This window comes from Ursus arctos, unplaced genomic scaffold (assembly GCF_023065955.2).
Source record: "Ursus arctos isolate Adak ecotype North America unplaced genomic scaffold, UrsArc2.0 scaffold_30, whole genome shotgun sequence".
Classification (NCBI taxonomy): Eukaryota; Metazoa; Chordata; class Mammalia; order Carnivora; family Ursidae; genus Ursus; species Ursus arctos.
Window position 1 is genome coordinate 19,333,224 of NW_026622986.1, and position 27,530 is coordinate 19,360,753.

Sequence of the window (27,530 nt, forward strand, 5' to 3'; positions counted from 1 at the left end):
ACCAAAAAATCACCAATGCCTCATTTCAAATCTCATTTTCACAAATTTTGCCAAAGGAGTGAATTTTTGTTGTCAGTACGTAAAACCTATTGAATAAAATGCTAATTGTCTTCATGAATATGCATATACACCTTATATTTACATGAATATATTCACAGGAAATTATAAGGAAAAAATTAGTAAGTTTGCTTTCTTTTCTCCGTATATTCAGTCATGCTGAATTCACATATATTCAGTCATGCTCATACATGAGAAGGCACAAATGTTGTATAATGACTCTGATCTTAGCAATTCACACTGAAGTTAATAAATTGAACAGAACTTTTCTAAGTGCTTAGAAGAAAATATAAGTAATTTACATTTTGTGTGTGCATGAGAAGATATACTATGGAGCTATCATTTCCCCAGAGATCTAGGAAAACAAAGTGAATCTGCCGAACCCGTCAGTCAGAATAACATTCTGCCATTTATTTGTCTCTGGTTCACTGCCTATGCTTTCATTTCATAAAATTTTCTTAGAAATTTAATAGTGTCTAAGATAGACAAAAAAGTCCATATATTTGGGACTAGAGAGTTCGGAGGAAATAAAAATGAGAGATTTTCAAGAATACAAGATATGTAAGAAAGTTTTCATATGAAATAGAAAGTACTACGTCTTAGCTGCAGATAAATTATCTGGAGCTCCAAGTCAATCATATGCCTTTAATTGTTTTAAAAAGTATAAAAACATTTTTCAAGTACTTAAATATCTGTTTAAACGTACGAGTTTTTCCTAAATGATGTTTATTACTACATGGGTAGAATAGTAATAAAAAAGCATAAATGCACTCTAAAATCACTACTACTTGCATATCTGTAGAAATAAAATTGTTCACAATCTCTCCACATCTAAGTAAACAAAGCACATTGTGAAAAAGTCCATTTCTATGGTCCCATCATATTTTGTGCTCAAATGTAGGAAGAAAATGAAAAAGAAAAACCTTTCCTGTAATTGTGACTATTTCATCTTCTTAATGTACCTTCTCTTTAGACATTTCTTGAAATTAAAAAAAAAAAAACTCAAAAGGAACAAAATTGCTTTGCAAAGGCTTAGTTTGTTTAACGCCACTGAAGTTTTATTTTCTATTTTTCAGTTTATGTTTGTGTATGTACATGTTCTTTTGACTACAAAGAAAAATTAGCTCCAGTTCTAACTAAGCTAAGACAGCTATTAACTTCAACATTCTACCTTATAACTTAGAGCTTTTCTCAAAAGTAATTTCAATGAACTCTCCCCTGCACCACCACCAATTAAGTCCTCCTCCTGTAACTTAAAGAATTTTCTCACCATTCTGTCACTCAGGAAACATAGGCCCCTTTAACTTTGGTGAGATTTGATTTGCTGAATGACCCCCAGTGAAGTTAAAAAGAGCCAAGATAACTCATTAAAAATATGACCCCTAAAATCCTTAGGGCTCCTGAATGCTGATGAAAAGAAATCCATGAATTCACAGAAAATATTATTTTACCCTTCTTTTTAACCTCAAGTCTCTATGTTACTTCCATGCTAGCACTCAGAATAATGATCCCTCAGCTCATAAAACTGAAGAACTAAGTACACTTTCTTGCCACTAGCGGGTTAGCATAAAAGAGGACAAAGCAATGCACAACGATCATCTACAGAACATAGTAAATAGCACATAGTGAAAAATAAAATCTACCAGCATTTGAACCCATATCAAACTTTTCAATGAGTAATTCATGGAAATTTAATATGTATGGTCTGATCCATAAAGTAAATCTATAAATAGATGGTCTAGTTGATCAAAAGAACTGTATTTCAGCCAAATCTCCTTTAAACATCTTTCTATTTTTTCCTTTTTTTTTTTTTTTTTTCAATTCTTAAGGGAATGATACCAACCACACATGATAGAGGGTTTTAATTTAGGGTCAAAAAGTAGTGATTTTGCATAGAGTGAACAATCTGTCTAGATTGCACAGGTAATTCTATCTTTTGCTCCCACTCAACCCTTACCCCAAATCTTCCACTTCACAAATTCCTGTTATTATGTATTAATATATTGTTCCCCTTGTTTATATTTAAGCTTCTTGAGATACTGATAATAATCTGTCTTATTTTTCTAATGAGTGTTTGTTTTTAATTAAACATTTCACTGATCTACTACATAATAATATACTTAGGGTAATCATATGCTTTATCTTCCAAACTGGGATATTTTGAGAGTGAAAGGAGAGCTACTGAAAATTACCTGGGATAGGTTATACAAGGACTCTCCCATGCAAAAGAGATTTCCATTATCCTATGATTATCACAAATCCGTGCAGATCTCTCCAAAGTAGTACTATCATCACACTCTAAACATACATTACACTTCTGTGGTTAGAGACTGATCTAAATCTTCTCTATGGCAATGGTCCTAACCAAAACTACCAAATGATATCCTAGAGTTGTTATTTTAAAAATGAAGCCAGGAAGACAGGAATTTGGGCAGGCAGGCACACAAGGTTAACAATTATGTTAAAGGTTGCTATAAAACCCATACAGATGTGAGGTTGAGTAGTGAACAAATTTTAGAGTATCTAAGACCGGTTTGGGAAAAGGTAGGTATGGTCACTGAGTCTTGATGCTGAGGTGATATCTGTGACAGCTGGCGCATCATTGAATCTTCCAGAAATCAAACAGACCAAGGCCTTTCCCCTCTCCCTTACCTCACTTAAAGGCTAATGACATACCACGTTGTAGAGTTTCGGGTTTAAAATATATTGATTCAACAACTCTATACCTTATCCAAAGTTCACCATGGTAAGTGTGGTTACCACCTGTCATCATACAATGTTATCACAATATTATTGACTATATTCCCTATGCTGTACTTTTCATCTCTATGACTTGTTTATAACTGGAAAATTGTACCTCTTAATCTTCTTCATCTATTTCACTCATTCCCCTGCCCAACTCCCCTCTGGCAACCACCAATTTGTTCACTGTACTAAAGAGTCTGGGTTTTCTTTGTTAGTTTGTTTTGTTTTTTAGATTCCATATATAAATGAAATAATATGGTTTTTGTCTTTTTCTGACCTATTCACTTAGTATAATACAGTCTCGGTCCATCCATTTTGTTGCAAATAGGAAAAACTCATTCCTTTTCTGTGGTTCTGTATACATATATCTATAGATACCTATAGATACACACACACGCACACACCCCACATCTTCTTTATCCATTCATCTATTGATGGGGATGGGGGTTGCTTCCATATCTTGGCTATTGTAAATAATGCTGCAATAAATATAGGATGCATATATCTTTTCTCTAACGGGTATTTTATGCACATACAATGAGTTATTCATTATGGAGGACACAAAATAAATTGTAGTTGTGTCCTACCTTCAGGGTAGTGGTAAAAAGTGACAAGTACCAGAAGAATGTAGAGAAAGACATCGATATTTTAAAATTATGAATAATAAAAAGTCATGAATAAGAGCAAAAAAGATAATGTGGATGATAACATGCATTTATATTTGCTTGATGAGAAATATTTTAAGGGCAAAACTAAATTTAGCAATGGTGTTAGAAAGCTTGTCCTGAGAAAAGAAGAATGATGTCCTCAGAAGAGGAGGAGGATGCCCAGAAATCACAGCTGGGGGCTTGCAGAGAGGCAAGTAAAAGAGTATAACAGACACGTTTAATGGGGACAAAAACTGGTTCTTGGGAAGTAAAATTTTAGATATCATAATGGTTTGTGGCCTTCCAAAGCTCAATGTTACTGAGAAAAACCTTATTCTTCAGGATTTAATTAATCCTATGGTCTTTAAATCACATAAGCAGCACTGACTTGGAGTTCTTAAAAATTACATAAAGTGTAAGCAAGGTGAGTGCTACAAAATGTTGGTTAATGAATGGCGCTGACTAGAGAAACCTCTCTTGATTGATTGCTCAATATTAAAGTCATCATGAAAGATGGCCACTGTGTGTCTTTGGCTGCCATTAGCTGTCTTTATCGATACTGTTTATATTTGATCTTAAGAGATTTTGTGCATAATTTGGGCTATGAGAACTAAATAAAATTTATATGTATTTTTAATTTAATTCTACAGAAGTTACACAAACCATCATGTCAATTACTGAAAATAAAATATCAACAATGCCTGAATGAATATATAACAGCTCAGCTGACATTTTTTCCCATATCAAGCAAAATTTAAAAGTTAAATTCATTAAAAATTATCTTTAAGAATTTAATTTTAAAGTGTTTTGCTTTTGTTTTTCAAAAAGCAATTTGAATTATTTTTAAATTTGATTACACTGCTATTACTAGTGTTTACACAGGTAACTAATTTCCAAATACAATTTGATGTTATTACAATTTATTTATTGTAAATAGATTACAAGTTACTCAATAAATGTGGTTATAAAGTTAAGTTAAAGCTACAGTTGGCCCAGGCACTATGTGCTCTAGAACATTCCACCACAGCCTGCATTCAAGCCTAGCCACCTCACCAATGTGATCCTCATGTGAAGTTACCAAGAATACCCTGGACAGCACCTACACCATCTCTAACTACCTCACAAAAGTGGCCCTAGTACAGCATACTCTGGAACTCCCTGCCAGACCACATCTCTATCAGCTTTGGCTGGCCTGCCAAGGCAGATACAGCAAAGTGTGTCCTGGGCAGCTCCAGCCATCTTACTAAGGTGGTTCCTGGCACAGCATACCCAGGAACCCCAGAGTCTTACGCTTGGTCCAGTTCCATGTATCCTGTCAATGTAGCACTGACACAGCTCACCTGACAAAGCCACCAAGGACATACAATTTACACAGGGGATGTTCCTACCCAAGGCCAATTCTTCAACAGTAGCTATTCTACTTAATTTGTAGAAACAAAAATGGAAAGTCAAACAAAATAAGGAGACAGAAAACTAAGTCCCAAACAAAAGAACAAGATAAAACCCAGGAAAAAAAAGACATAAAGAAAAGAAATAAGTAATGTTCCTCACGAAGAGTTCAAAGTAATGGTCAGAAATGCTCTCCAGACTCTGGAGAAGAACAAAGGAACACAGTGAGAATTTGAACAGAGTTAGAAAGTTTGTGAAAGGATGCATCAAAGCTAAAAAAATGCAATAACTAAAATAGGAATATACTAGAGGGAATCGATAGCAATTTAAATGATGCAAAAAAAAATGGATCAGTGATCTGGAAGACAGGGTAGTGGACATTACCCACTCAGAACAGAAAATAGAAAAAAAAAATTTAAAAATGAGGATAGTTTAAGGGAGCTCTGGGACAACATTAAGCATACTAGCATTCACATCATAGGCGTCCCAGAAGAACAGGAGAAAGAGAAAGAGAGAGAGAGAGAAAGAAAGGGGCAGAAAACTTATTTGAAGAAATAATAGCTGAAAACTGCCCTAACATGTGGAAGGAATAGGACATCCAAGTCCAAGAAGCCCAGAGCATTCCAAACAAAATGAACTCAAAGAGATCTACACATAGTATAATTAAAATGGCAAACATTAGAGAGAATCTTAAAGGAAGCAAGAAAAAAATCAATAGTCACATACATGGGAAACCCCATAAGACTATTAGCTGATTTTTCAGCATAAGCCTTACAAGACAGAAGGGAGTGGCAGGATATATTTTAAGTACTGAAATGGAAAGACAACCAGAAATACTGTACCCGGGAAGGTTATCACTTGGAACTCAAAAAGAAATAAAGTTTCCCAGATAAACAAAAACTAAAGGAGCTCATCTTCATTAATAAAGCCTTACAAGAAATGCTAAAGGGTCTTCTTTCAGTGGAAAAGTAAAGGTCATAACTAGAAATTAAAAACAAAATATATAAAATTTTTCCCTGATACCGGCAAATATATAGTAAAGACAGCAGATCAGTCACTTAAAAAGCTAGTATTGGGATTAAAACACAAAAATAGTAAAATCAACTATAATAAATAGGTAAAGTTAATAAAGTACTGAAAGGATACAAAATATAAAAAACATATAAAAATGACATCAAAAACATAAAACACGAAGGGGAGTAAAAAGGTAATACTTTTAGAATGTGTTTGAACTTAAGTGACTATCAAATTAAACAGATGCTCTAGATACAGGTTGATATCTATGCACCTTATGGCAACTACAAACCGAACACACTAGATACACAAAAAATACAGAGGAAAAAAACCCAAACGTAACACTAAAGAAAACCATCAAACCACAAAGGAAAAGAACCCGAGAAGAAGGCAGGAACAGAGAAGAACTACAAAAAGAAAACAAAAACAAACAACCTAAAATGGCAATAAGTACATACTTAGCAATAATTACTTTAAATGTAAATGGACTAAATGCTCCAATCAGAAAACATTAGGTGAATGGATAAAAAACAAACAAAAACGAAAAAACAAGACCCATCTATATGCTGTTTGCAAGAGACTCACTTCAGATCTAAAACACACACAGATTAAAAATGAAGGGATAGAAAAAGATATTCTGTGCAAATGGAAATGAAAAGAGTGCTGGAATAGCAACAGAGACACAAAATAGACTTTAAAACAAAGACTGTAACAAAATGCAAAGAACATTGCATTATAATAAAGAAGTCAACCAAGAGGACACAGAATTCATAAATATTTATGTACCCAGCATAGGGGCACCAACTATATAAAGCAAATATTAATAGCCCAAAAGGGAGAAATTGACAGTAATGTAATAATAGTATACAACTTTAATACCCTATTCACATCAACAGATAGATCACCCTGACAGAAAATCCATAATGAAACAATGGCTTTAAATGACACATTAGACCAGATTGACTTAATAGATATGTAGACAACATTGCATCCAAAAGAATAATAATATACATTCTTCTCAAATGCACAGGGACCATTCTCCAGGATAGTTCACATGAAGAAAAAAATGAAAAAGCAAAAATGTAAAGGCTAAACAACATGCTACTAAACAACCAATGAATCAACAAAGAAATCAAACAAGAAATCAAAAATATCTTGAGAAACATGAAAATGGAAATACAACTTTCCAAACTCTATGGGACGCAGCAAGAACTGTTCTAAAAGAGAAACTCATTAGCAATACAGGTCTATCTCACACAAGAAAAATCCCAAGTCAACAATTTAACTTTACCCTAAGGGAACAAAAACAAAAACAAAACAAAAACAAAAACAAAGGAAGTCCAAAGTTAGCAGTAGGAAGGGAATTAAAAGATTATAGAAGAAAAAAAATGAACTAGAGACTAAAAAACAAAACAAAACAGAAAAACAAAAACAACCCCCCCCACACACACGCAATTCTATTGATCAGTAAAACCAAGAGCTGGTTCTTTGAAAAGACAAATGAAACCTATAAACTACCCATAATCATCAAAAGAGAAAGAGGACCCAAATAAAATCAGAAATGAAAGAGGATAAGTTACAAGTGACACCACAGAACACAAAGAACTATAAGATACTGTCACAATTATATGCAAATTGGAAACCTAGAAAAAAATGGATAAATTTCTAGAAAAGCACAATGTTCCAGGACTGAATCATGAAGATACAGAAGACCTTAGTAGCCAAATATGAATAATGAAAATGAATTAGGGATAACCCCCCCCCAAAAAAAAAACACACAAAAGTCTAGGACTGGACAGCTTCACCGATGTTCTACCAAACATTTAAAGAAGAGTTGGCGGGGCGCCTGGGTGGCACAGCGGTTAAAGCGTCTGCCTTCGGCTCAGGGCGTGATCCCAGCATTATGGGATCGAGCCCCACATCAGGCTCCTCTGCTATGAGCCTGTTTCTTCCTCTCCCACTCCCCCTGCTTGTGTTCCCTCTCTTGCTGGCTGTCTCTCTCTCTGTCAAATAAATAAATAAAATATTAAAAAAAAAAAAAAAGAAGAGTTGGTACCTATACTTCTCAAATTATTCCAAAAAATTGAAGAGGAAGGAGTGCTTCCAAATTCATTTTATAAGGCCAGTAGTACCCTGATAGCAAATCCAAAAACACCCACAAAAGGAATATCACATGCCAGTATCTCTGATGAACACAGATGCAAAACCCCTCCACGAAATATTAGCAAGCCTAATTCAACACACATTAGAAGGAGCATACATTATAATAAAATGGGATTTATGTCAGGGATGGAAGAATGGTTCAACACTCACAAATCAACATGATACAGCACATCAACAAAATGAAGGATAAAACTCATGATTTTTCTCAGAAGATGTAGAAAAAGCATATCACAAAATTCTACTTCCATTCATGATAACAACTCTCCACAAAGTGTATACAGAAGGAACGTATCTCAACACAATAAACGACATATATGTCAAACCCACAGCTAACATCGTACTCAATGGCGAAAAACTGAAAGCTTGCCCTTGAAGCTCAGAAACAAGACAAGGATGCCCATATTCAATATAGTATTAGAAGTCCTAGTCACAGCAATTAGGCAATATTTAAAAAAAAAAAAGCCACATTGGAAAGGAAGAAGTAAAACTGTCACAATTTGCAGATGGTATTACACTATATGTAGAAAACCCTAAAGACTCCAACAAAAATAACTATTAGAATAAATGAATTCAGTAAAGTTGTATAAAATTATACACATACAATATACATATAAGAATATGTTTTAATATACATATTAATACATTAACTTACAGAAATTTATTGTTTCTGTATACTAACAACTATGAGAAAAAGAAATTAATGAAGCAATCTCATTTAAAACTGCATCAAAATAAATAAAAAGCCTAGGAATAAGTTTAACCACGGAGGTGAAAGTCTTGTATTCTGAAAACTATAAAACGCTGATGGAAGCAAGTGAAGATGACACAAATAAATGGTAAAATATACCGTGCTCACGGATAGGAAGAGTTAATATTGTTAAAATGTCCATACTACTCAAAGCAATCTACAGATTCAATACAATTCCTATCAATATACCAATGATATTCCTTACATAACTAGAACAAAGAATCCTTAAAATTTGTATGAAACCATGAAAGACTCAAAATAGCCAACATAACCTTGACAGAGAACAAAGCTGGAGGTATAACAGTCCCTAATTTCAAGCTATATTACAATGCTATATTAATCAAAACGGTATGGTACTGGCACAAAAACAGACACATAGATCAATGAAATAGAGACCCCAGAAATAAACCCACACATATATGGTCAATTAATCTATGACAAAGGAGGAAAGAATAAACAAGGAAGAAAAGAAATTCTCTTCAATAAATGATTTTGGGAAAACTGGACAGCTACATGTAGAAGAATGAAATTTAACTGCTACCTTACACCATACGCAAAAATAAATTCAAAATGGACTTAAGACTTAAATGTAAAACCTGAAACCATAAAACTCCTAGAAGAAATCACAGACAATAAACTTTTGACATTGGTCTTAGCAACATTTTTTTTTTTTTTGGACCAATCTCCTAAGGCAAGGGCAACAAAAGGCTAAAATAAACAAATGAAATTATATCAAAGTAAAAATGTTTTGCACAGTGAAGGAAACTGTCAAAAAGGCAACCTACTCAATGGGAGAAGCTATTTGCAAATCATACATTCAATAAGGGGTTAACATCCAAAATACATAAAGAATGTATACAACTTAATACTAAAAAAAGCAATCTGATTGAAAAGTGGGTAGAGAACTTCAACAGACATTTTTCCAAGAAAGACATACAGATGTCTAACAGGTATGTGAAAAGTTGCTCAACATCACTAAACATCAGGGAAATATGCAAAACACACCAGCCAGACTATTATCAAAAAGACAAAAAAATAATAAATACTGGGGAGTCCGCGGAGAAAAGGGAACTCCAATGCACTGTTAGTGGGAATGTAAATTGGTACAGCTGCTATGGAAAACATTATAGAGGCTCTTCAAAAAATTAAAAATAGACTACCTGTAATCCAGCAATTTCACTTCTGTTTATTTATCCAAAGAAAATGAACACACCAATTGAAGATATATATGCACCCTATGTTTATTGCAGCAGTATTTACAACAGCCACGATCTGGAAGCGACCTAAGCATCAGTGATAAATGCATAACCAAGATGTAGTAGGTCTATACAATGGAATACTACTCAACCATAAAAATGAATGAGATCTTGCCATTTGCAACAACATGGATGGACTTAGAGGCTATTACGCTAAGCGAAATAAGTCAGAAAAAGAAAAAAAACCAACTATGATTTCACTTATACATAAAATCTAAAAAACAAAACTAAAACAACTCACAGGTACAAGAAGCAAACTGTAGGTCACCAGAGGAGTATGAGTTGGGGGCAACAGATAAATTTGGTAAACTGGATTAATAGGTATAAACTTCCAGTTATAAAAAAGAAAATAAGTCACGGGGATGTAATGTATGGCACAGGGAATACAGTCAATAATATTGAAGTAACTTCACATAGTAACAGATGATAACTGGACTTATCACAGGGATCATTCTGTAACATGTAAAAATACCAAATCACTATGATATATACTTGAAACTAATATTATCTTGTATATCAATTATACTTCAATAAAATATATTTTATTGAAGTATAATAAAATATAATACTTAAATACATTCATAAAATATAGTATTTCCCCCCAAAAGGACAAAAGGTAAAGATAAGTTAATACATCAGAAACAACTGAAAATTATCAAAATAAATGTAAGCAACATTGTGTTAAAAGTAACTTCACAGTATCAGATATAAACTGAAGAGTTAAATGAATTCTTACTTTATTACTTTCATTAATATTCTATCTTTAGTTACTGATAATTGGTAAACTCAAGGTCTGCTGAATATATCTTATGCTTCCCTACATACATGTGTTCTCTTATTTGAAGTGCCCTCCCTTCTTTCCTCTCTTTACCTAAATCCTTCTTAACTGTCAAAATCGAGTTCAATTTTTTTCTTGTTTCCTCTAAACGCTTTCAGTTTATAAACATGTTAATAGCTTTTGAATTCCTAGAATATTAAATGTTTTTTGTATGTAACTGCCATTTAATTACGCATTGCTTGTACTTTCACTCATTCAACTGGAGTACCTACTGTATGTTAGGCACTCTGCGACAGCTGGAAATAGGACAATAACAAGGCAGATGCAGTCTCTGTGTCATTAAAGCTCCCCAGTCATTGGAAAATAGAACTTTATACACAGAGTCATCCTGCAGCGTAACAGGACCACGAAAAAAGACCCAGTGGTGTGGGAATACAATGCCACTCAGTGAGGACATAACCTTGGAGAGGTTCTGGTTCCAAGAACACAGCACAGGAAGTCTTAAGCCACCTTCTCAGAAATAGGATAATTTCAGAAATAGGACGATTAAATATTGAAGAACACCCAGGGACTAATGGGAGAGCTCTGGCTGTTTCTGACAGAAGAACTGAACGGCATACTGCTGTTTTTTTGCAAATAGTTAATTCCACTCTAAACTCAGAAGCTCCATGTCAGCCAGGAGTGTGTTTAATAGAAACTCAGTAAAGATCTGTTTGAACGCATGAATTAGAAGCAAGGGGTGGACAGAATGGGGACTGAGCTGGAACTTAGTATTTGCAAAGGAAAGTTGTAGCCCTCAAACAAACAGATTGATAGTTAGCAATAGACTGTATAAGTTAGTGCATAGTATATCCCAGAGTGCCCAGATTTTCTTTATGTGTCACATATTGCTATCCATAGAAGTGGAATCACAGCAGAATTTGCAGAAGGCTTTCATTTAAACAATTTACATATTAATAGAAAATATTCCTGATTTCTTTAGAAGATGTGAAGAGATGCACTAATCTGGGAAATGTGAATTTAAGCCTAAATATTTTCTTCATTGTTGAATAGGTTTTAAAGATTTGTTTTAACTGAAATTCACCAAAGACTACAAAAGGAATATGTGATATATTCATCTCTTACAGAGCAATGATTGCTAACATTATTAGAATTTTGTTTACTTTCATAATGCATATGAGGGTGAATCACTGGGGTTTTCTCTACTTGGACTCTGTGATCTATAATTAGTAAACACAGATTGCCAATCTTGTAGCAGCCTGAGTCAGAGATGTGATTTCAGTTAGAATAATCAGCCCACAGATAAGCAATTCTAACTTATTTTGGCAGAAGCCTGTGTCACAAACTGCACAGAAAATTAACAGAGCAGACATTAAAAATTAACTGAAGAGAACTTATGAATTCCAAAAGATTTACTACCATGGGCTGAAGACTATTATGATTTTTCAGGCAATGTCCTTAAAAAAATGAAATGTTGTGGGAGAACAAAGGACTGTTTTCCCATGATAAATTTGTTTGAAACAGTTAGAATGCAAACATCATCAGGAAACAAACACGTGAAATTAACTGGCACATGGGATTCCTACAGAGACCAACTCTGTACACAATGGCACCTATGACTTTTCTGTGGACAAATGAACAGTAAACCCGTGAAGCGACTAGCTAATTACATCTTTTTTTTTTTAAGATTTTAACTATGTTTAATACTTTTGCTTCTGTTAAATTACAATTTTTATTTCTTTACAAATTTCCCTCAAACTGTTTTTTTTTAAATGTTTTTTTAATATATTATGTTAGTCACCATACAGTACATCCCTGGTTTCTGATGTAAAGTTCGATGATTCATTAGTTGCGTATAACACCCAGTGCACCATGCAACACGTGCCCTCCTTACTACCCGTCACCGGTCTATCCCATTCCCCCATAGCTAATTACATCTTAAACTAGGTAAATTACAATATTGTTTTTCTTTTCTGCCTTCACCCCTATTTGACATTACGCAGAAAATCGATAGCTATGGCTACATAGGATATTTGAAAAAACAGCCCCATAATCTGGGTGAGAAATCTCAATATACTAATCCGCTAGCAGTCAGTCTGTAAATCGCTGACAGTACCTGGCTGTAAGCCTGATATCTAGCCCCCTGAACCAGCTCTTTGCTGTGACATCACCTGCGCCTATGTACAATTAGCCTGTTCTGAACTTGGTTCAGATAAAATGTTACCTTTGGTGTCTTTGTGCCTCAGTTATTGAGAACTGAAAGCACACTGATTTTTCTTAATAAGTAAAGGTAAACGCTGACCACATAAGACAGGTATCCTTATAAAATTAAAAAATTCGAGACTCCTTATATATACAATATTGGTTTTCAAGAGACTGTAACACGGATGAGAGAAATACATCTTTATTTTCACTACTTTTAACTAAAATTTTGTGTTTTCTTTAATCATGACTGCAAGCAACAGATCATGGTATTGGTAGTACCTGTGACCTTCTCACCAATAATCATAAAAAATGTTTTAATATCACATTACGGTGCTGGGGGTATCTCAAAAATATCATTTATGCTTATTAGTCCTTCAAAGTTATGATAGTTATTCCATCCTCCTTCAGATCTTGTCACTTAACATACATTTCCTAAGTCAAAATTTGGGATTTTAAAAATATTTTAATAATTCGTTGGTGTTCCCTTGGTAATTCTAGCATTTTGTTTCATACATTTAAAACAGTGTTATGAGAACTAAGAATTTCATCAGGCTGCCAAAGAGATCTGTGGCACACGGAAACACATATACACACATGGTTAAGAACAGCTGATGGTGGGCCACATGGGAGGCTCAGTGGTCTCTGTTTTCAGAGGGAAAAATTGTTATTGGCCAAGTCTGATCATACTAAAAAGCCAAGAGAGAGGCAGATTCCCAAAGAATAGATGTTTGCAACGGTTTTGAAGATTTCATGTTTGAACAAAAATTCATATAATTAAGAAGTTTTATCTAGTTAGCTTTGCTCTTATAAACAATCAAATTACATTGTTTCTAATTCATTCTTTCCTCACTAACATTAAAACGCAGCTATTAAATATGAGTTTGAAATTTCTGAATTATGTTAGATGTGAGGCAGAATGATTTAGATAAATATAATTACCGTTACAAGCTGTTGAGAAGCTAAGTTAGAAAACTAATGAAAGTATAATAGTTGTTGAACACAAAGTAATCACTTCCCCTCTCTAACGTATGTGGATCACAACCACTGGAAAACACGGATGGTCAGTAACATCACTGCTTCCTGGATATGAGACTGTTTTAAACTCTAACAGCAGAAGTTGAATGCAGTGGCTTGGAGGATGTATTTGGGAGTTGGAATTAGCTTTTAATGCTGATGATACCATTTACCATTCATGTGACCTGGGTCTCCATTTTGTGGCCTGAAAAATTAGGACAAAATATCTACCTCGCAAATTTATTCTGAGGATTAAATGAGTTAACAAGTGTAAAAGAATTAGCACATCATATGGAAAAAGGGAATCAGTTCATAACTGGGAACTGATCACAAGAGTGGCAGCAGTAGTGGGAAGAGAAATGGAAGGAAGGTAGCAGAAAGGGTATGAAAATACTATTCTTTAGGGACTCCTGGGTGGCTTAGTCGTTAAACATCTGCCTTCAGCTCAGGAAGTGATCCCAGGGTTCTGGGATTGAGCCCTACATTGGGCTCCTGCCCTGGGAGCCTGCTTCTTCCTCTCCCACTCCCCCTGCTTGTGTTCCCTTTCTTGCTGGCTGTCTCTCTCTCCGTCAAATAAATAAATAAAAATTTTTTTTAAAAAGTTCAAAAAAAGAGAAAATACTATTCTTTAGATTCTTTAGAATTGGCCATATGATTCTCTTGAGAGCAAAACTACTGGAATCAATTAAAACTGTTAGCATCTTAACGGAAACCCTCTCTTCATGACACAAGGGACTCAGGGACACTGGCTGCTCAAGGGCCGTTATGGATAGCATTTGAGGCATCTGAAAGAGGTAAATGATGTGGGTGAGGGGAAACAAGAACTTTAGAAAAATCTGAGTCAGAAATAAGCCTGGAACAAATATTGCTACATTCTCCAAGATGATAAAAAGGAACATTGATTTTCTATAAATTTCCATAAATGAGCTTGTGGCAACTAACTTTCATAAAATTCTGGAGGTGATGATACCTTATGTGCTAGAGTTTAAATGCAAAAATCAAAGTTATTTCTCCCTCAGTGTGGTCCGGGTCAATAACAGCATATAGCCAAAATTACGTAGATTGAAGTGCTAACATGCTGAAACAATTCTGGAAAAGAAACTGAAGTTTGGCACTAAAGACTGAGCTTAATGGATTGACGGTCTAAAATCTGTAAGACAGTCTTTGGGAAATCAATTTTCTATACCCAGATTCTACGTATCCTCTCCATCCATGTTCCCTACATTCTTTTCTCTGAAGTAATGAATAAAATGCCAAGATGACTAAAATAGTATCAGATGTTCAGTAGGCTGAAGAGATCAAAATACGCCTAAACCCGAAAATGTATCTGACACGCTCCACAGTTGGACACCTGTAGTGTTAGCAATTAGTTGTAAGTCTCCTCAGATAGGGCTGTGGTGAGCATGTGTGTAGGGGATGGCGTAGTGGTGACTCAGGAAGGACAGGGAATGTTCGCTTTTGTCAGTTAACCCCTACACACGACTGAGGTTCACTGTTCACGAGATTCTAGAGAATAAGAACAGAGCCAGAAACACCACAGTCTTCTAAGTAGGCGAAGGAATCTGGCCTTTCCTTTGTTGATTTGACATTTTTCACTGCCTATTGAACAAAATCTGTATTTCCATATTGAAAAGGATCTTCAGATAGAATTTCCAGGTAGACAAATATCAGAGCTCTAAATGAGAAGTCAGAAAAAAAAAAAACTGGTTTCATATTCTTTTTCTTAAAATACCATGTGAGCTGGGGCAAGAAATATAACCTCCCAATCTTAGCCCCTTCATCTGTAAATGAATAGTTTAGATTAAACAAATTACAGGCGACCCCATCTGCTCTAAAATTCTCTGAACCCACTAAGCAAGATAAAACAATGAACTAATTTAGTAATGGTCTTTCAGCATAACTAGGTTGCTATAATCAGGAGGACTCTCCTGAAATACATTATTTTTCTCCACTTCTGGCTTGAATATATTATTTTTTTCTATCATTACAGCGTAACAGCCCTGAATGCCTTCAGTCAAATATATTAAAATTCCCTACAGCACACAGTCATCTTGATTAAAATATCAACAGTTTATTACAGATGGAGTAGTTCCAAAACATCATAATGCTTTTCAGGTAGCAGGTGTTCCTGAATTTTATTCAAATGGCTAGCTGGAAAGATGCAAAAATCTTTTGTTTCCTGATGAGGCAAGACAGACTTTAACCCATGAAAAAAAATTGTCAAACACAAGTGAATTTAAAAACTTCTCTAAAACTCTTCTTCGGGTATTAAAATCTACATATTACTCATCGTTAATTAACCCCATCACAAAACAAGTCACTAGAAAAAAAGGTAAAATTAAATATATTTGTAAAACCAAGTTGGCTTTCATGTAATACAACTTTGTTCCAGCCCTGAGCACTTGTTTCATTTTTTGTTTTAAATCTTAGATGGTATGAAAAGCAATACCTTTAAATTTAATGAGAAATTTAATACTGAATGTAAATAAGTAAAAGGTAAGTAAACATGATAAATGTTATCAAGAACGAGTATACTGTTAAAAAAAAAAAAAGGAATTACTAAATTCAGAAGAAGACCCGGCCAACGTATTTTAATTTAAACTATCAACATCCAATTTTCCCTCATAGAAAGACAGAAACAAAAATGATTATATAACATTCTAATCTTAATTTTAATATCACCTGAGTTCAGGTCCTAGCTCATCCACTTACTTATAACTTTGAACTTAATACTTAAGTCCCTCTAAGTTTTGATTGATTCACCATAAACAAAGGCAATGAAATCATAGAAATCACAACCAGTTCCCACAGACTAAATTCCACTCACAAAGTGGTTCGGCCCAAGAAATGAGTGATAGTTATATCCTTCTATGTGGTAAATTATTCGATTTTATTTTTAAAATTAGTTATATTTTAAAAAGTTCTTTCTCTTGAAAAATTCATTATATTGTGTGTGGGTTGTTTTGGTTTTTTTACATATATAACTAAAGCAAACTCATAGGAAAGAAAAAATAATTTCTCAATAAAATACTTTTCCATCTTTTTGTAATTCACCCACCACTTCAAGACACAAAGATTACATTTGTTCCAGATGCATTACTTTAGTGGAAATTAGTTCTCATGTGACTATAACCAAGAAATATAGAAGAAAAATATAGTATATCAAATAGGTAAAATTATGCTGTTCTTTACTAAATGCTTTCTAAACAAACAGCTTTGCTTTCCTGGTATTTCCCTTAATTCGCTCCTTTATTACTGGGGTAGTTTAAGAATCACACATATCCATGCTAGGAACTATTACTCGTTCTGTTTTCCTAAAAAAAAAAAAAAAAAAAAAAAAAAAAAAATTCCATGATTTCATCCAATGAAAATGGATCTCACTAAAATAGAATCTGCATTTCATTAAAAAAGCAGAACTCATTAGTATCAGTGAAAAACTCCTTGGAACCGGGGTGAGGGTAAAAACGTAACTTTTGGATGGAAACATACCTAGATTCAAAGTCCCAGTCTGTCATTGACTGGTTATGTAGCCATAGGATGGCTAGGTTACTCCTATGAGAGACCCCTTTACCCACCCCCCAGTAAAATGGGGCTCCTATTCTTTAACTCAGAGGGTTGTGTTAAGAATGACATGAAACGATATTAAGTGTTCATGTTCAATAAATGTTGTATAGTTGGTCTTCAATGAATGCATCTACTATTGTGGTCGTGACGCGTAATCAACACGACCCTTTAAAACTACATTGTCATTAAATTATTGCTCAATGGTTGCATGCCTTTTACATCTGATTGCATGTATATATTTCAGAGTTAAGATTACAAATTTTCCATATCAGACTTTTTATTGAATTATAATTTACATACAATATTATATTAGTTTCAGGTGTATAGCATAGTGATTCGATATTTTTACATATCATGAAATGATCACCTGGAGAGGTCTAGTTACCACCCGTTAGTGTACAAACTTACAACAATGTTATTGACTATATTCCCTAAGCTGTACATTCCATCCCTGTGAGTTATTTTATAACTGGAAGTTTGTACCTCTTAATCCCCTTTGCCTATTTCAACTCTCCCCTGACTCCCTCCCCTCTGGCAATCACTAGTTTGTTATCTGTGAGTCTCTCTTTCTGTTCTGTTTTGTTCATTTGCTTTTTTAGGTTCTGCCCGTAAGTGAAATCATATGGTACTTGTCTTTCTCTGACTTACTCACTTAGCACAATGCCCTCAAGGTGCATCTGTGTTGTTGCAAATGGCAAGATTTCATTCTTTTTTTTTTTTTTAATGGCTGAACAATATTCTATTATATAAATATACCACATACTCTTCACATTTATCTATCAATAGACACTTAGGTTACTTCTGTATCTTGGCTATTGTAAATAATGCTGTGATAAACACAGGCATGCATATATATTTTCCAATCAGTGTTTTTGCTTTCTTTGTATAAATACCCGTAGGTGGAATTGCTGGATCAGATGGTAGTTCCATTTTTAATTTTTTGAGGAAGACTTCATACTGTTTTCCACAGTGGCTGCACAAGTTTGCATTCCCACCAGCAGGGCAGGAGGGTCCCCACATCCACACCAACACTTGTTATTTCTTGTGTTTTTGATAAAAGCCATTCTGACGGGTGCGAGGTGATAGCTCACTGAGGTTTTGATTAGACAGCATATAGAAGAATCTTGTTTTTCTTATCCACTTAGCCACCCTATGTCTTTTGATTGAAGAGTAGTTCATTTACACTTCAAGTAATTATTGATAGGTCTGTACTTACTGTCATCCTGTTAATTGTTTTCTGGCCGTTCTTGTTGTTCATCTCTGTTCTTTTCTTGGCTTGCTCCTTTGTGTTTGTTTTCTTTCTATTTATATTCCTTTGTCTTTTACTTTTGTGTTCTTAACTGGAAGTTTTCTCTTTGTGGTTTCTGTGAGGTTCACATATAACACGCACATAATAGTTTCCTTTAAGTTGATAGTAAGTTAATTTTGAACATGCTCCGAAGCTTTGTATGTTTACGTTCCTCCCCGGGATTTTATATTTTTGATGATACATTTCGCATCTTTTTTATTTTATTTATCCCTTAACGAATTACTGTAGTTTTAATTAATTTTACTACTTTTGTCTTTTACCCTCCATATTCACTTTGTAAGTTGTTGATCCACTACCTCGATAACTTGTCTTTTCCAGTTAGATTTTAAACTCTCCTATGTTTTCCTAAACTCTCATATGTTTTCCTACTAGTAACTGGTGCCTTTTTCTTTTTAGCTTAGAAAACTCTCTTTAACATTCTTTATATGGTCGGGCTTAGTGGTAATGAACTCCTTTAGCTTCTGCTTCCTGGAAAACTGTTAATCTCCTCTTCAATTCTGAGTGATAAGATTGCCAGGTAGAGAATTCTTGGGTGGGAGTTATTCCCCTTCAGCACTTGGAATGTATCATGCCATGCATACCCTCCTGACCTGTAAAGTTCCTGCTGAGAAAACCTGTGTATAGCCTTATAATGGTTCCCTTTTATACAGTGTGTTGCTTTTCTCTTGCTTTTAATATCCTCTCTTTATTATTAACTTCTACCATTTTGATTATAACGTGTCTCAGTGTGTTTCTCTTTGGGTTCATCTTCTCTCTTTTTTTTTTTAAGATTCGTTTATTTGAGAGAGAGAGAGCAGAGGGAGGGGCAGAGGGAGACAATCTTCAAGCAGACTTCCCCCTGAGTGTGCAGCCCCATATGGGGCTCGATCCCACAACCCATGAGATCACAACCTGAGCCAAAACCAAGAGCTGGTCGCTCAAATGACTGAGCCACCCAGGCACCCCTGGGTTCACCTTATTTGGAACTCTCTGGGTTTTCTGGACTTGAATATGTGTTTCCTTCCCGGAATTAGGGAAGTTTTCTGCCAGTATTTCTTCGAGAATTTTTCTGGCCCTTTTTCTCTCTCTCCTCCTCCTGGACTGCTATAATGAAAATGTTATTCTGCTCGATACTGTCCCAGAGGTCCCTTAAGGCATCCTGTCTTTTTAAAATTCTTTTTTGCTTTCATTTTCCCGCTGTGATTGGGGGTTTTCCAGTGCTGTATTTCTGGTTCACAGATTCATGCTTCTATTCCATCCGTTCTGCTGTTGAACCCCTATAGGGTATTTCTCAGCGCAGTTTTATCTTCTGCTTGGTATTTTCTTCTATTTTCTACCTCTTTGTGGAAGCTCTTGCTGTGTTCATCCACTCTTCTCCCGAGATCAGTGAGCAATCTTTATGGCCATTACTATGAATTCTTTATTAAGAGTGTTGCTTATCTCAGTTTCATTAAGGTCTTTCTCTGAGGATTTTCCTTGCTGTTCGGTTTGGAATAAATTCCTCTCTCTCCTCATTTTGCTTCTCTCTATTTCTCTCTGTATATTAGGTGAAATGACCACCCCCCTCAGTCTTGAAAGTGTGGTCTTATGTAGGAGTTGTTCCATGCGATCCAGAACCACCATCTCCCCTGGCCACCAGAACCAGGCACTCTACGGGCTGCGGGAGTAATCTGGGCTATTACGAAAGGGCCACAGCTGCTGTGCAGGGAGATCAGGGCTCACATCACTTACCCACCCCCATTGTGCACAGGGTGGGCGGGGTTCAGGGCATTCATGTGTCCTGGTTGTGGCTTGGCTGCTGCATGGGGAAGACAGCTCCTGGCACTCGCTGGCCTTGTTGCAGCTCCGATAATGCACAGGGTGAGTGGAACGTGGGGTGCTTCTCCCAGCCTGGTTATGTGGTGGGGAGTGCAGACCATGCCCTCCATGTGTTAGCTGGAGGGAGGACACCAAAAATGGCACACATCTGTTCCATCACCAGGAAGTGAGGATGAGTGACAAAAATGGCACACACCAGCACTTCCATCCCTGGATAAAGTCCCTGCAGGTTCCTGCCTCCCTGGCAGTCATTTTAAAATTAGTAAGTGGATCTCCGCTGCTTATGATCTAGGTACTTTTCAGTAGTTGCTCTTGTGCTAGATCTCAGTGTGAGTAGGTTTGCATGTGAGCCCTTGTAGAGTGGGGTATATGTTCCTTTTAGTTAGATGATTCTCTTGGTCTTTAACTCATTTATTTTTCAAATCAGACATTTGGCGGGCTCATCTTATTGGTGCTAGCCCTCAAGGTCAGGGTGCCTGATGTGGGGAACAAGCCCTTCATTCCTTGAGGGAGAATTCCAAATTTGGGGGATCCTTCCCAATTGGTGGGGTCACTGCCTCTGGGGTAGGGTCCCAGGAGGATATATGTCTGCCTCTCCTGTCCTTCTCCAAGCGTCTCTTTTGTCTTTTCTTGTGGAAATGCTAGCCATCTAGTTCTCGGAGTTTTTTTGTTTGTTTGTTTGTTTGTTTGTTTGTTTACAGAGGAAAATTATTATAGACGTAGCTATAAATTTGTTGTGTTCATGGAAGGAGCTACGTTTAGGGTCTTCCTACACTGTCATCTTGAACCACCCCCTCCTTCCCAGACTAGAATTTATTGCTGTGCATGCAACCCATAACAGTCATTCCTTCATAAGAACTGTCCCAAAAAGGGGTGCCTTGAGCCTGACAGTGGGCTCTGGGAGGGACACCTCTCCATTCCTGCAGTCCCTTCTGTGAAGAGCTCAGAGAGATATAAAGGCTACAACTTTAAGGTCTTGCTCTCAAGATTTTATGACCTACCTGTTGAAATAGAATAAATATAAATGAACCTTTGGTGAGAAAGAAGACTTTCTGGAGCTGTGAGGGACACTCTAAGAAGGAGTAATCGTGGTGGGCAGAAGTGGTCAAAGAAAGTTTTGTGAAAAGCTGAATCTGCCAGATTGTGTTAGGTTTGGTATGGAGGCAAAAGAGGAAAACACAGAAGGAGACATTCCTGAGAATAGACAGGGGAGACCGAGCCAGAGGCAACACATGCATAAATTGAGACCATTTCAAAAGAGAGAAGTAAAGAAAGAAATAAAAGGCAGAATCCCTGCCCCTATTGTGTTTGCCATCTGGCTAGGATGCTTTCAACTTAATGAGCAGGTTAAAATCCAGCATGATACCACACAGAGCGCAGCCCAAGAAGTACTTTGTAATGCTGATCAAAAATACGTAACATAGGGGCACCTGGGTGGCTCAGTCGTTAAGCGTCTGCCTTCAGCTCTGGGACACGATCCCAGCGTTCTGGGATCGAGCCCCACATCAGGCTCCCTGCTCAGCTGGGAGCCTACTTCTTCCTCTCCCGCTCCCCTTGCTTGTGCTCCCTCTCTCACTGGCTGTCTCTCTCTCTGTGTCAAATAAATAAATAAAAATCTTTAAAAAAATATATGTATCATATTAATTCCCAAAATAGAAAGATTGCCCTAAATCCCTGAATGTAAAATCAATATACACGATGAAAGATTTCTCTTTTGCAATAAATGTCACTAGAGGGGGATAAGTGTGCATTTTTTTTTTAAACCATGTGTTTTTAAAAGTATGGTAGGAAGATAGTTCTTTAAAAATGCTGTTAAATGCCCACAGGAATCAACTGGAAGAACCACAGGGGTTCAACCTGATTTCACAGGAAGATTCATGACGTAAAATAGCTTCATTTTACATTTCAGAGTAATATAAAGTTTGTCACTGGGAGGTAAGAGAGATTAAAGGTGAACATGAGGGAAGCAAATGCTAACAGCAAAATCCACAAAGTGGAGCGAAATCCTTAGAGTGGGAAATCCTCTGCTGTATAACCAAGCACCATGTTCAGTAGTGTACGAGCAGAAGACTCTTGTGAGAACTGCAAGCATGATATGTAAGCTTCTCTATTTAAATATAAGCATAACTCACTGCGGTATTTGCTGCATGTATTTTATTAGGCAGGCATTTCTGATTATAGAAGAACCCGAACTTATAAAGTTAACTCAGGCTTTGGATAAAACACGGACTAGGCAGCCATCAGCTCTTCCCACACTGGAGCTCTTTGGTATTCGAGTCAGGCGCTCTCCAACAGTGCGAGGGCACTTCAGCAAAGCTCGCGTGTGATAAAACAGCAGTGGCCTCTAGAGCGTGTTTTTAAAGTCAGCTTTCTCAGAACTCTAACTAGATTCTCGAAATGAACACACACGCACACGTGCACGCACACACACATGCACACTCATCTCCTTTTTGCTTCTGTTTTAACTTGCCAAAGAGCAAAGGTATATGAACCAAGTCTTATTAATATTAATATTTACTTTGTTATTTTGCTCCCCGAACACTGTCACTTTGTTATACTAAATTAAAGCCCTGACAGAAATATCCAAATAATCCTCACTAAGAAAATGCATTATTGTGTCACAGTTAATTAGCAGTTCAATGTAATCACACCTTGATCATTCTTCTGAACGGTTCAGTCCTTTGCATGGCGTGGTTAGAACCAAAATGTCTAATATTAGTTCCCTTCATGACGGCTCATACAGGAGTTAAAACAGAGAGTTGCTCTCCCTTCAGATGTACAAATAATCTATTTTCTTTTACTGAGAAGGAGAGGGAAGGAAATGCCGAAACAGCGAGAAGAAATTTGTGGGTCTTCGACTAAATGTTATCATAAAAGGAATCTCCAGGACTCAGGGATAACCACGGGGTATGATGTTGAGCTCAAAGCTAGTTCCCATGCCCCGTTGATAACCCCGTAGAGCATTTGAGCCAAAGGAGAAGCTCCCCTTGATGAAAGGAAGCTTCCTCTGGCCAAGTCAGCCGAATTGCGAAAACTCCCTTTGGCCACGGGCTGCCTGCAGGAAACTTCGCTGAGCTCAGAGGCATCCCGGACGAAGGACCTACCTTAATGAGGATCTGAAAGGCCCCCGTGGCTCTTGCAGATATGAAATACCAGAAGCTCAGGGTGCAGGCAGCGCTGGATTCTTGCCACATGGCACTCTTGAGGTGCGCTTCCTCGCCCCGAAGGCCCACTGGAGTAGCCTCCAGATACAAGAAGTGCCCTAAGAAGAAGGACAATGTTCAGAGAGGACAGAAACCACAGCGAGGGGATCATTTTAGCTTTTCCATCTTCGTTAGGGTTTTTAATTATATTTCATAGACTATGAGCTTCCAAAGGCATTTCCATTTGAAACAGAAAGAACATGGAATAGCCCTGCTTCTAGCTCACTGACAGAACAATTTCTAACGGTCTGTGCTTTGAGCAAAGCACTTCAGAGTATGCAGATTAACTGATGTGACACGATATTTATGCTGCCGAATCAAACAGATAATTACAGAAATCGTTTAATGGACAGTTCTTGCAAAACAAGATAGTTCCTATGAAAAATAAAAAAGGAATTACGACATACTTCCAAAAATTCAGTCATCTATTGGGTACATAAATAAAATGCTGAGAATCTTAATATGTAACATGGAAGATACTGAGTTTTATATTTATGTATCCAAATACTCGAAATATTTTATGCATGTACCACTGAGTGTTTGCATGGAGATGAGACCTTCCTTTCTCTGGTGTGGTCAATTTGCCTTGGAGGATTTTGTTGTATCATAGGCCTGAGGAGTTGCTACTCTTTAGAAACCTTCTTTCCTATTCTGAAGCCTCCAGGAATTCAGGGTCCTTTCTTTATTCTGCTAACTCCTTTGTCCTTTGACCAATGAGTCTGAGACAAGACCTCATCTACCCACTGCAAAAACGAGGCATTCCCAACATGTCTGACATGTGTGACCTTACCGTAAATCTGCATGTTACCCTCCATAGTTTCCAAACCTGCTTTCCCTTCATACGTATCATCTCATTTCTCTAATCTCTGCTTGGTACACAGGGAAAACTGGATTCTACCCATTTGCGGATGAGAAATTTGAGAATCTGAAAAGCTACATGATATACTAATGATTCAATGAGAGGCAGAATTCAGGGTCATTAATTATAAACATGGGTCATTTAGGAAAGGTGCCCACTGGCAGCATACATTATCATCTATCTACAGTTATCAGAACAATATTAAAATTTGGTTACTCCCGGTTATGTGTTGAATTATGCCCCTCCCCACAAAGATGGTGAAGTCCTAATTCCAGTCCCTATGAAAGTGACCTTATTTGGAAGTAGGGCCTTTGTGGATGACCAAATTAAAATGAAAACATCAGGGTGGGCCCTCTTCCACATAAGACTGTGTCGTAATGAAAAGTGTAAATTTGGACACAGAGACAGACGTGCAGAGAGGGAAGACAATGGAAAGACACAGGAGAATGCCATCTACAAGCCAAGTAATGTGTGAGACTCCCAGGAGCTAGGAGAGGGGCATGGAGTAGGCGATTCTCCCTCACTGCCCTCAAAAGCAACCAGTTCTGCTGACACCTTGATTCCACCCATCTAGCTAACAGAACTGTGGGATAATGTCTGTGGTCTACATCTCTGGTCCTTCATGATGGCAGTCCCAAGAGACAAATATTCTCATCAAATGTTTGACTCGCTTGCCATGGCCCCACGGTAGTCTTTCCAGAGCTCTCCAGTTGCTGTCAGGGAAGACAACGAGATGCTGACTGTGAATATGGTTAGAATTGCTGCAAAAGCCTCACAACCTACCATTTTTGTTTCCAAGTGTGTGGTCTTTGGGAGGTCTTAGGCTCCGATGAGAGCCATTTCCCAAAGCCCAGTCAAAGTTTTCAGCCAGGGAGTTTTGCCAGCCACACCAGCCGTTCTCAAAAGTACAGGAGGTACCACATTCATTTTCATCCGTATCATCTCCACAGTCATCTACAAAATTACACCTTTGCTCTGGTTGATAACATTGGCCATTCTGACATTCCCGATAGCCAGGGGGGCAGGAACCTAGAAAACGGAAAATAAACGAAGATGAGGGAACGCTACTAACACATCACTGAGCTTAAAAGCTAGTAAGAGTGGATTCGCTTTAACTTATAAAGAGATATGGTGTTCTTAGGAGTGTGAGTTATCTGACCCCCATCTCTCTCTCCTGATCCCTGCAGGGTTCTGGCCAATAGAACACTCACATGGACTATTCAAAATGAAAAAAAAAAAAAAAATCAAGCACCATTTTATTGATCTAGGAAAGTACCCCAAGTCTCCTCAAATACAGCATCTCCTATAAGCTAAATTCAAGGATATAAATTAGATCTGAAAGCCAGTGAGGCTTTGCATTTTTTATCCTGAAACAAAATCTTTAGGGTACTAAGAGCTTATGTATTATGGTGTATTTGGAAATACATTCCATTACTACCCATGCATTTCAATATTTATCAGAAACCAAAAATATATATAAAACTTCCACAGCAGGGGTATGAATATATAAGTAATATTCAACTTTCTAAAGCAGATTTTTCTCCAAAATGCATATATATCTGTCACTTGTTTAGAATTTTAGAAACAATTTCCCTACAAAGAAATGTGAACAATAAAGTTTTATTTCTCGTTGTTTTGTCTTTTCCCCCCACAAAGCGTAAAATAAAGAGCAACGGTTTTGAAGACCTGAGTTTGAACTCTGGTACTGATCCTTCTCAGCTATGAGACTTGGATCATCCTACCCTTGATGAGTGTAGTTTCTTTCTAAAAAAGAGAGAAAAGAATAGTACAACCTAGAGAAGTTAAGCGAATGAAAGAGACTGCTGTTGATCCCCCAGTGCCTAGAACAGAGCTTGGCTCTTAGTAGGTGATGAGAAAACATTAGTCAAATACATGAATGAGTGAAACACAGTGCTCTGGAAATGACAAAGTCGTTCAATATGCATATTTAAGGTATTATTATTATCGTGCTCCAATATTACAATAGGGTGTAACACCAGGGTAACAATATTTAAGTGGAAAAAATGGTGCAAAGATCCAACTTGGGATATCTACTCCCCAGTTGTTCTATGTCACTACAGTACCAGAAATTTTCTTCCTTCCTGCCTTCCCCATCTGGTACGTACAGAAACTGATAATGCCTCCCTATTTTATTTCTACATGGTACCTTCCATGGCCTGGGGTTGTCTGGTAGCTGAGGACTGGTGTGGATTAGAGCTGGGGGGGTGATTCAGGGATTCACTAGAAGGTGTTCTGGGAGCTGAAAACTGCTGATAAAGTCTCATAAAGAAGGCTTCCTGTCCTGGATCAGTCCCACATTCTAGAAAATAGATGGCTAAGAGGGGATAAGTGGGAGGAGATGGATGGGATGCCATGTAGAAACCACTGGGGAGAAGACCAGTGTTCTGAAGGCTTCCAGCCATTTTGTGTGCTAAGCTGTTTCTGGACTGTTTGTTCAAAATTGCCTAATTAAATGCCCTTTACACTTGCAAAGCCTTTGAAAATAAGTTTCAACCATGCATTCTGCCTCTAACAAAACTTTCTTGTCTGGGTTAATTGCTAACATTTTCCTTTCTTGCAGCGTGGGATTAAACTATTTTTATTTAGCTGCCCAGTTCAGCTTTAGCAGATTGGGGGTAAGGCAAAAGGCCTTTAATGTTTCAATCACAGAGCTTGACTCAGAATCATAACATTAAAGCATTTCTGAGCTACACAGAAATGGAGAACACATACATTAACCTTCATTTATAAATGAAAATAAATGAGGATTATAGATGTTAAA

At 36.7% G+C, this 27,530-nt stretch overlaps 1 protein-coding gene across 1 annotated transcript in view; it reads right to left on the minus strand.

The window, feature by feature from the left end:
* MALRD1 (MAM and LDL receptor class A domain containing 1) overlaps positions 1–27,530 on the minus strand; it is a 731,799-nt gene that overhangs the window by 285,806 nt on the left and 418,463 nt on the right. Inside the window, exons 28-29 of the mRNA XM_057304733.1 lie at positions 25,532–25,777; positions 23,791–23,948 (exon numbers count right to left, since the gene is read on the minus strand). Of these exons, the coding sequence (XP_057160716.1) occupies positions 23,791–23,948; positions 25,532–25,777 (404 nt within the window). The remainder of the gene's footprint in view (positions 1–23,790; positions 23,949–25,531; positions 25,778–27,530) is intronic.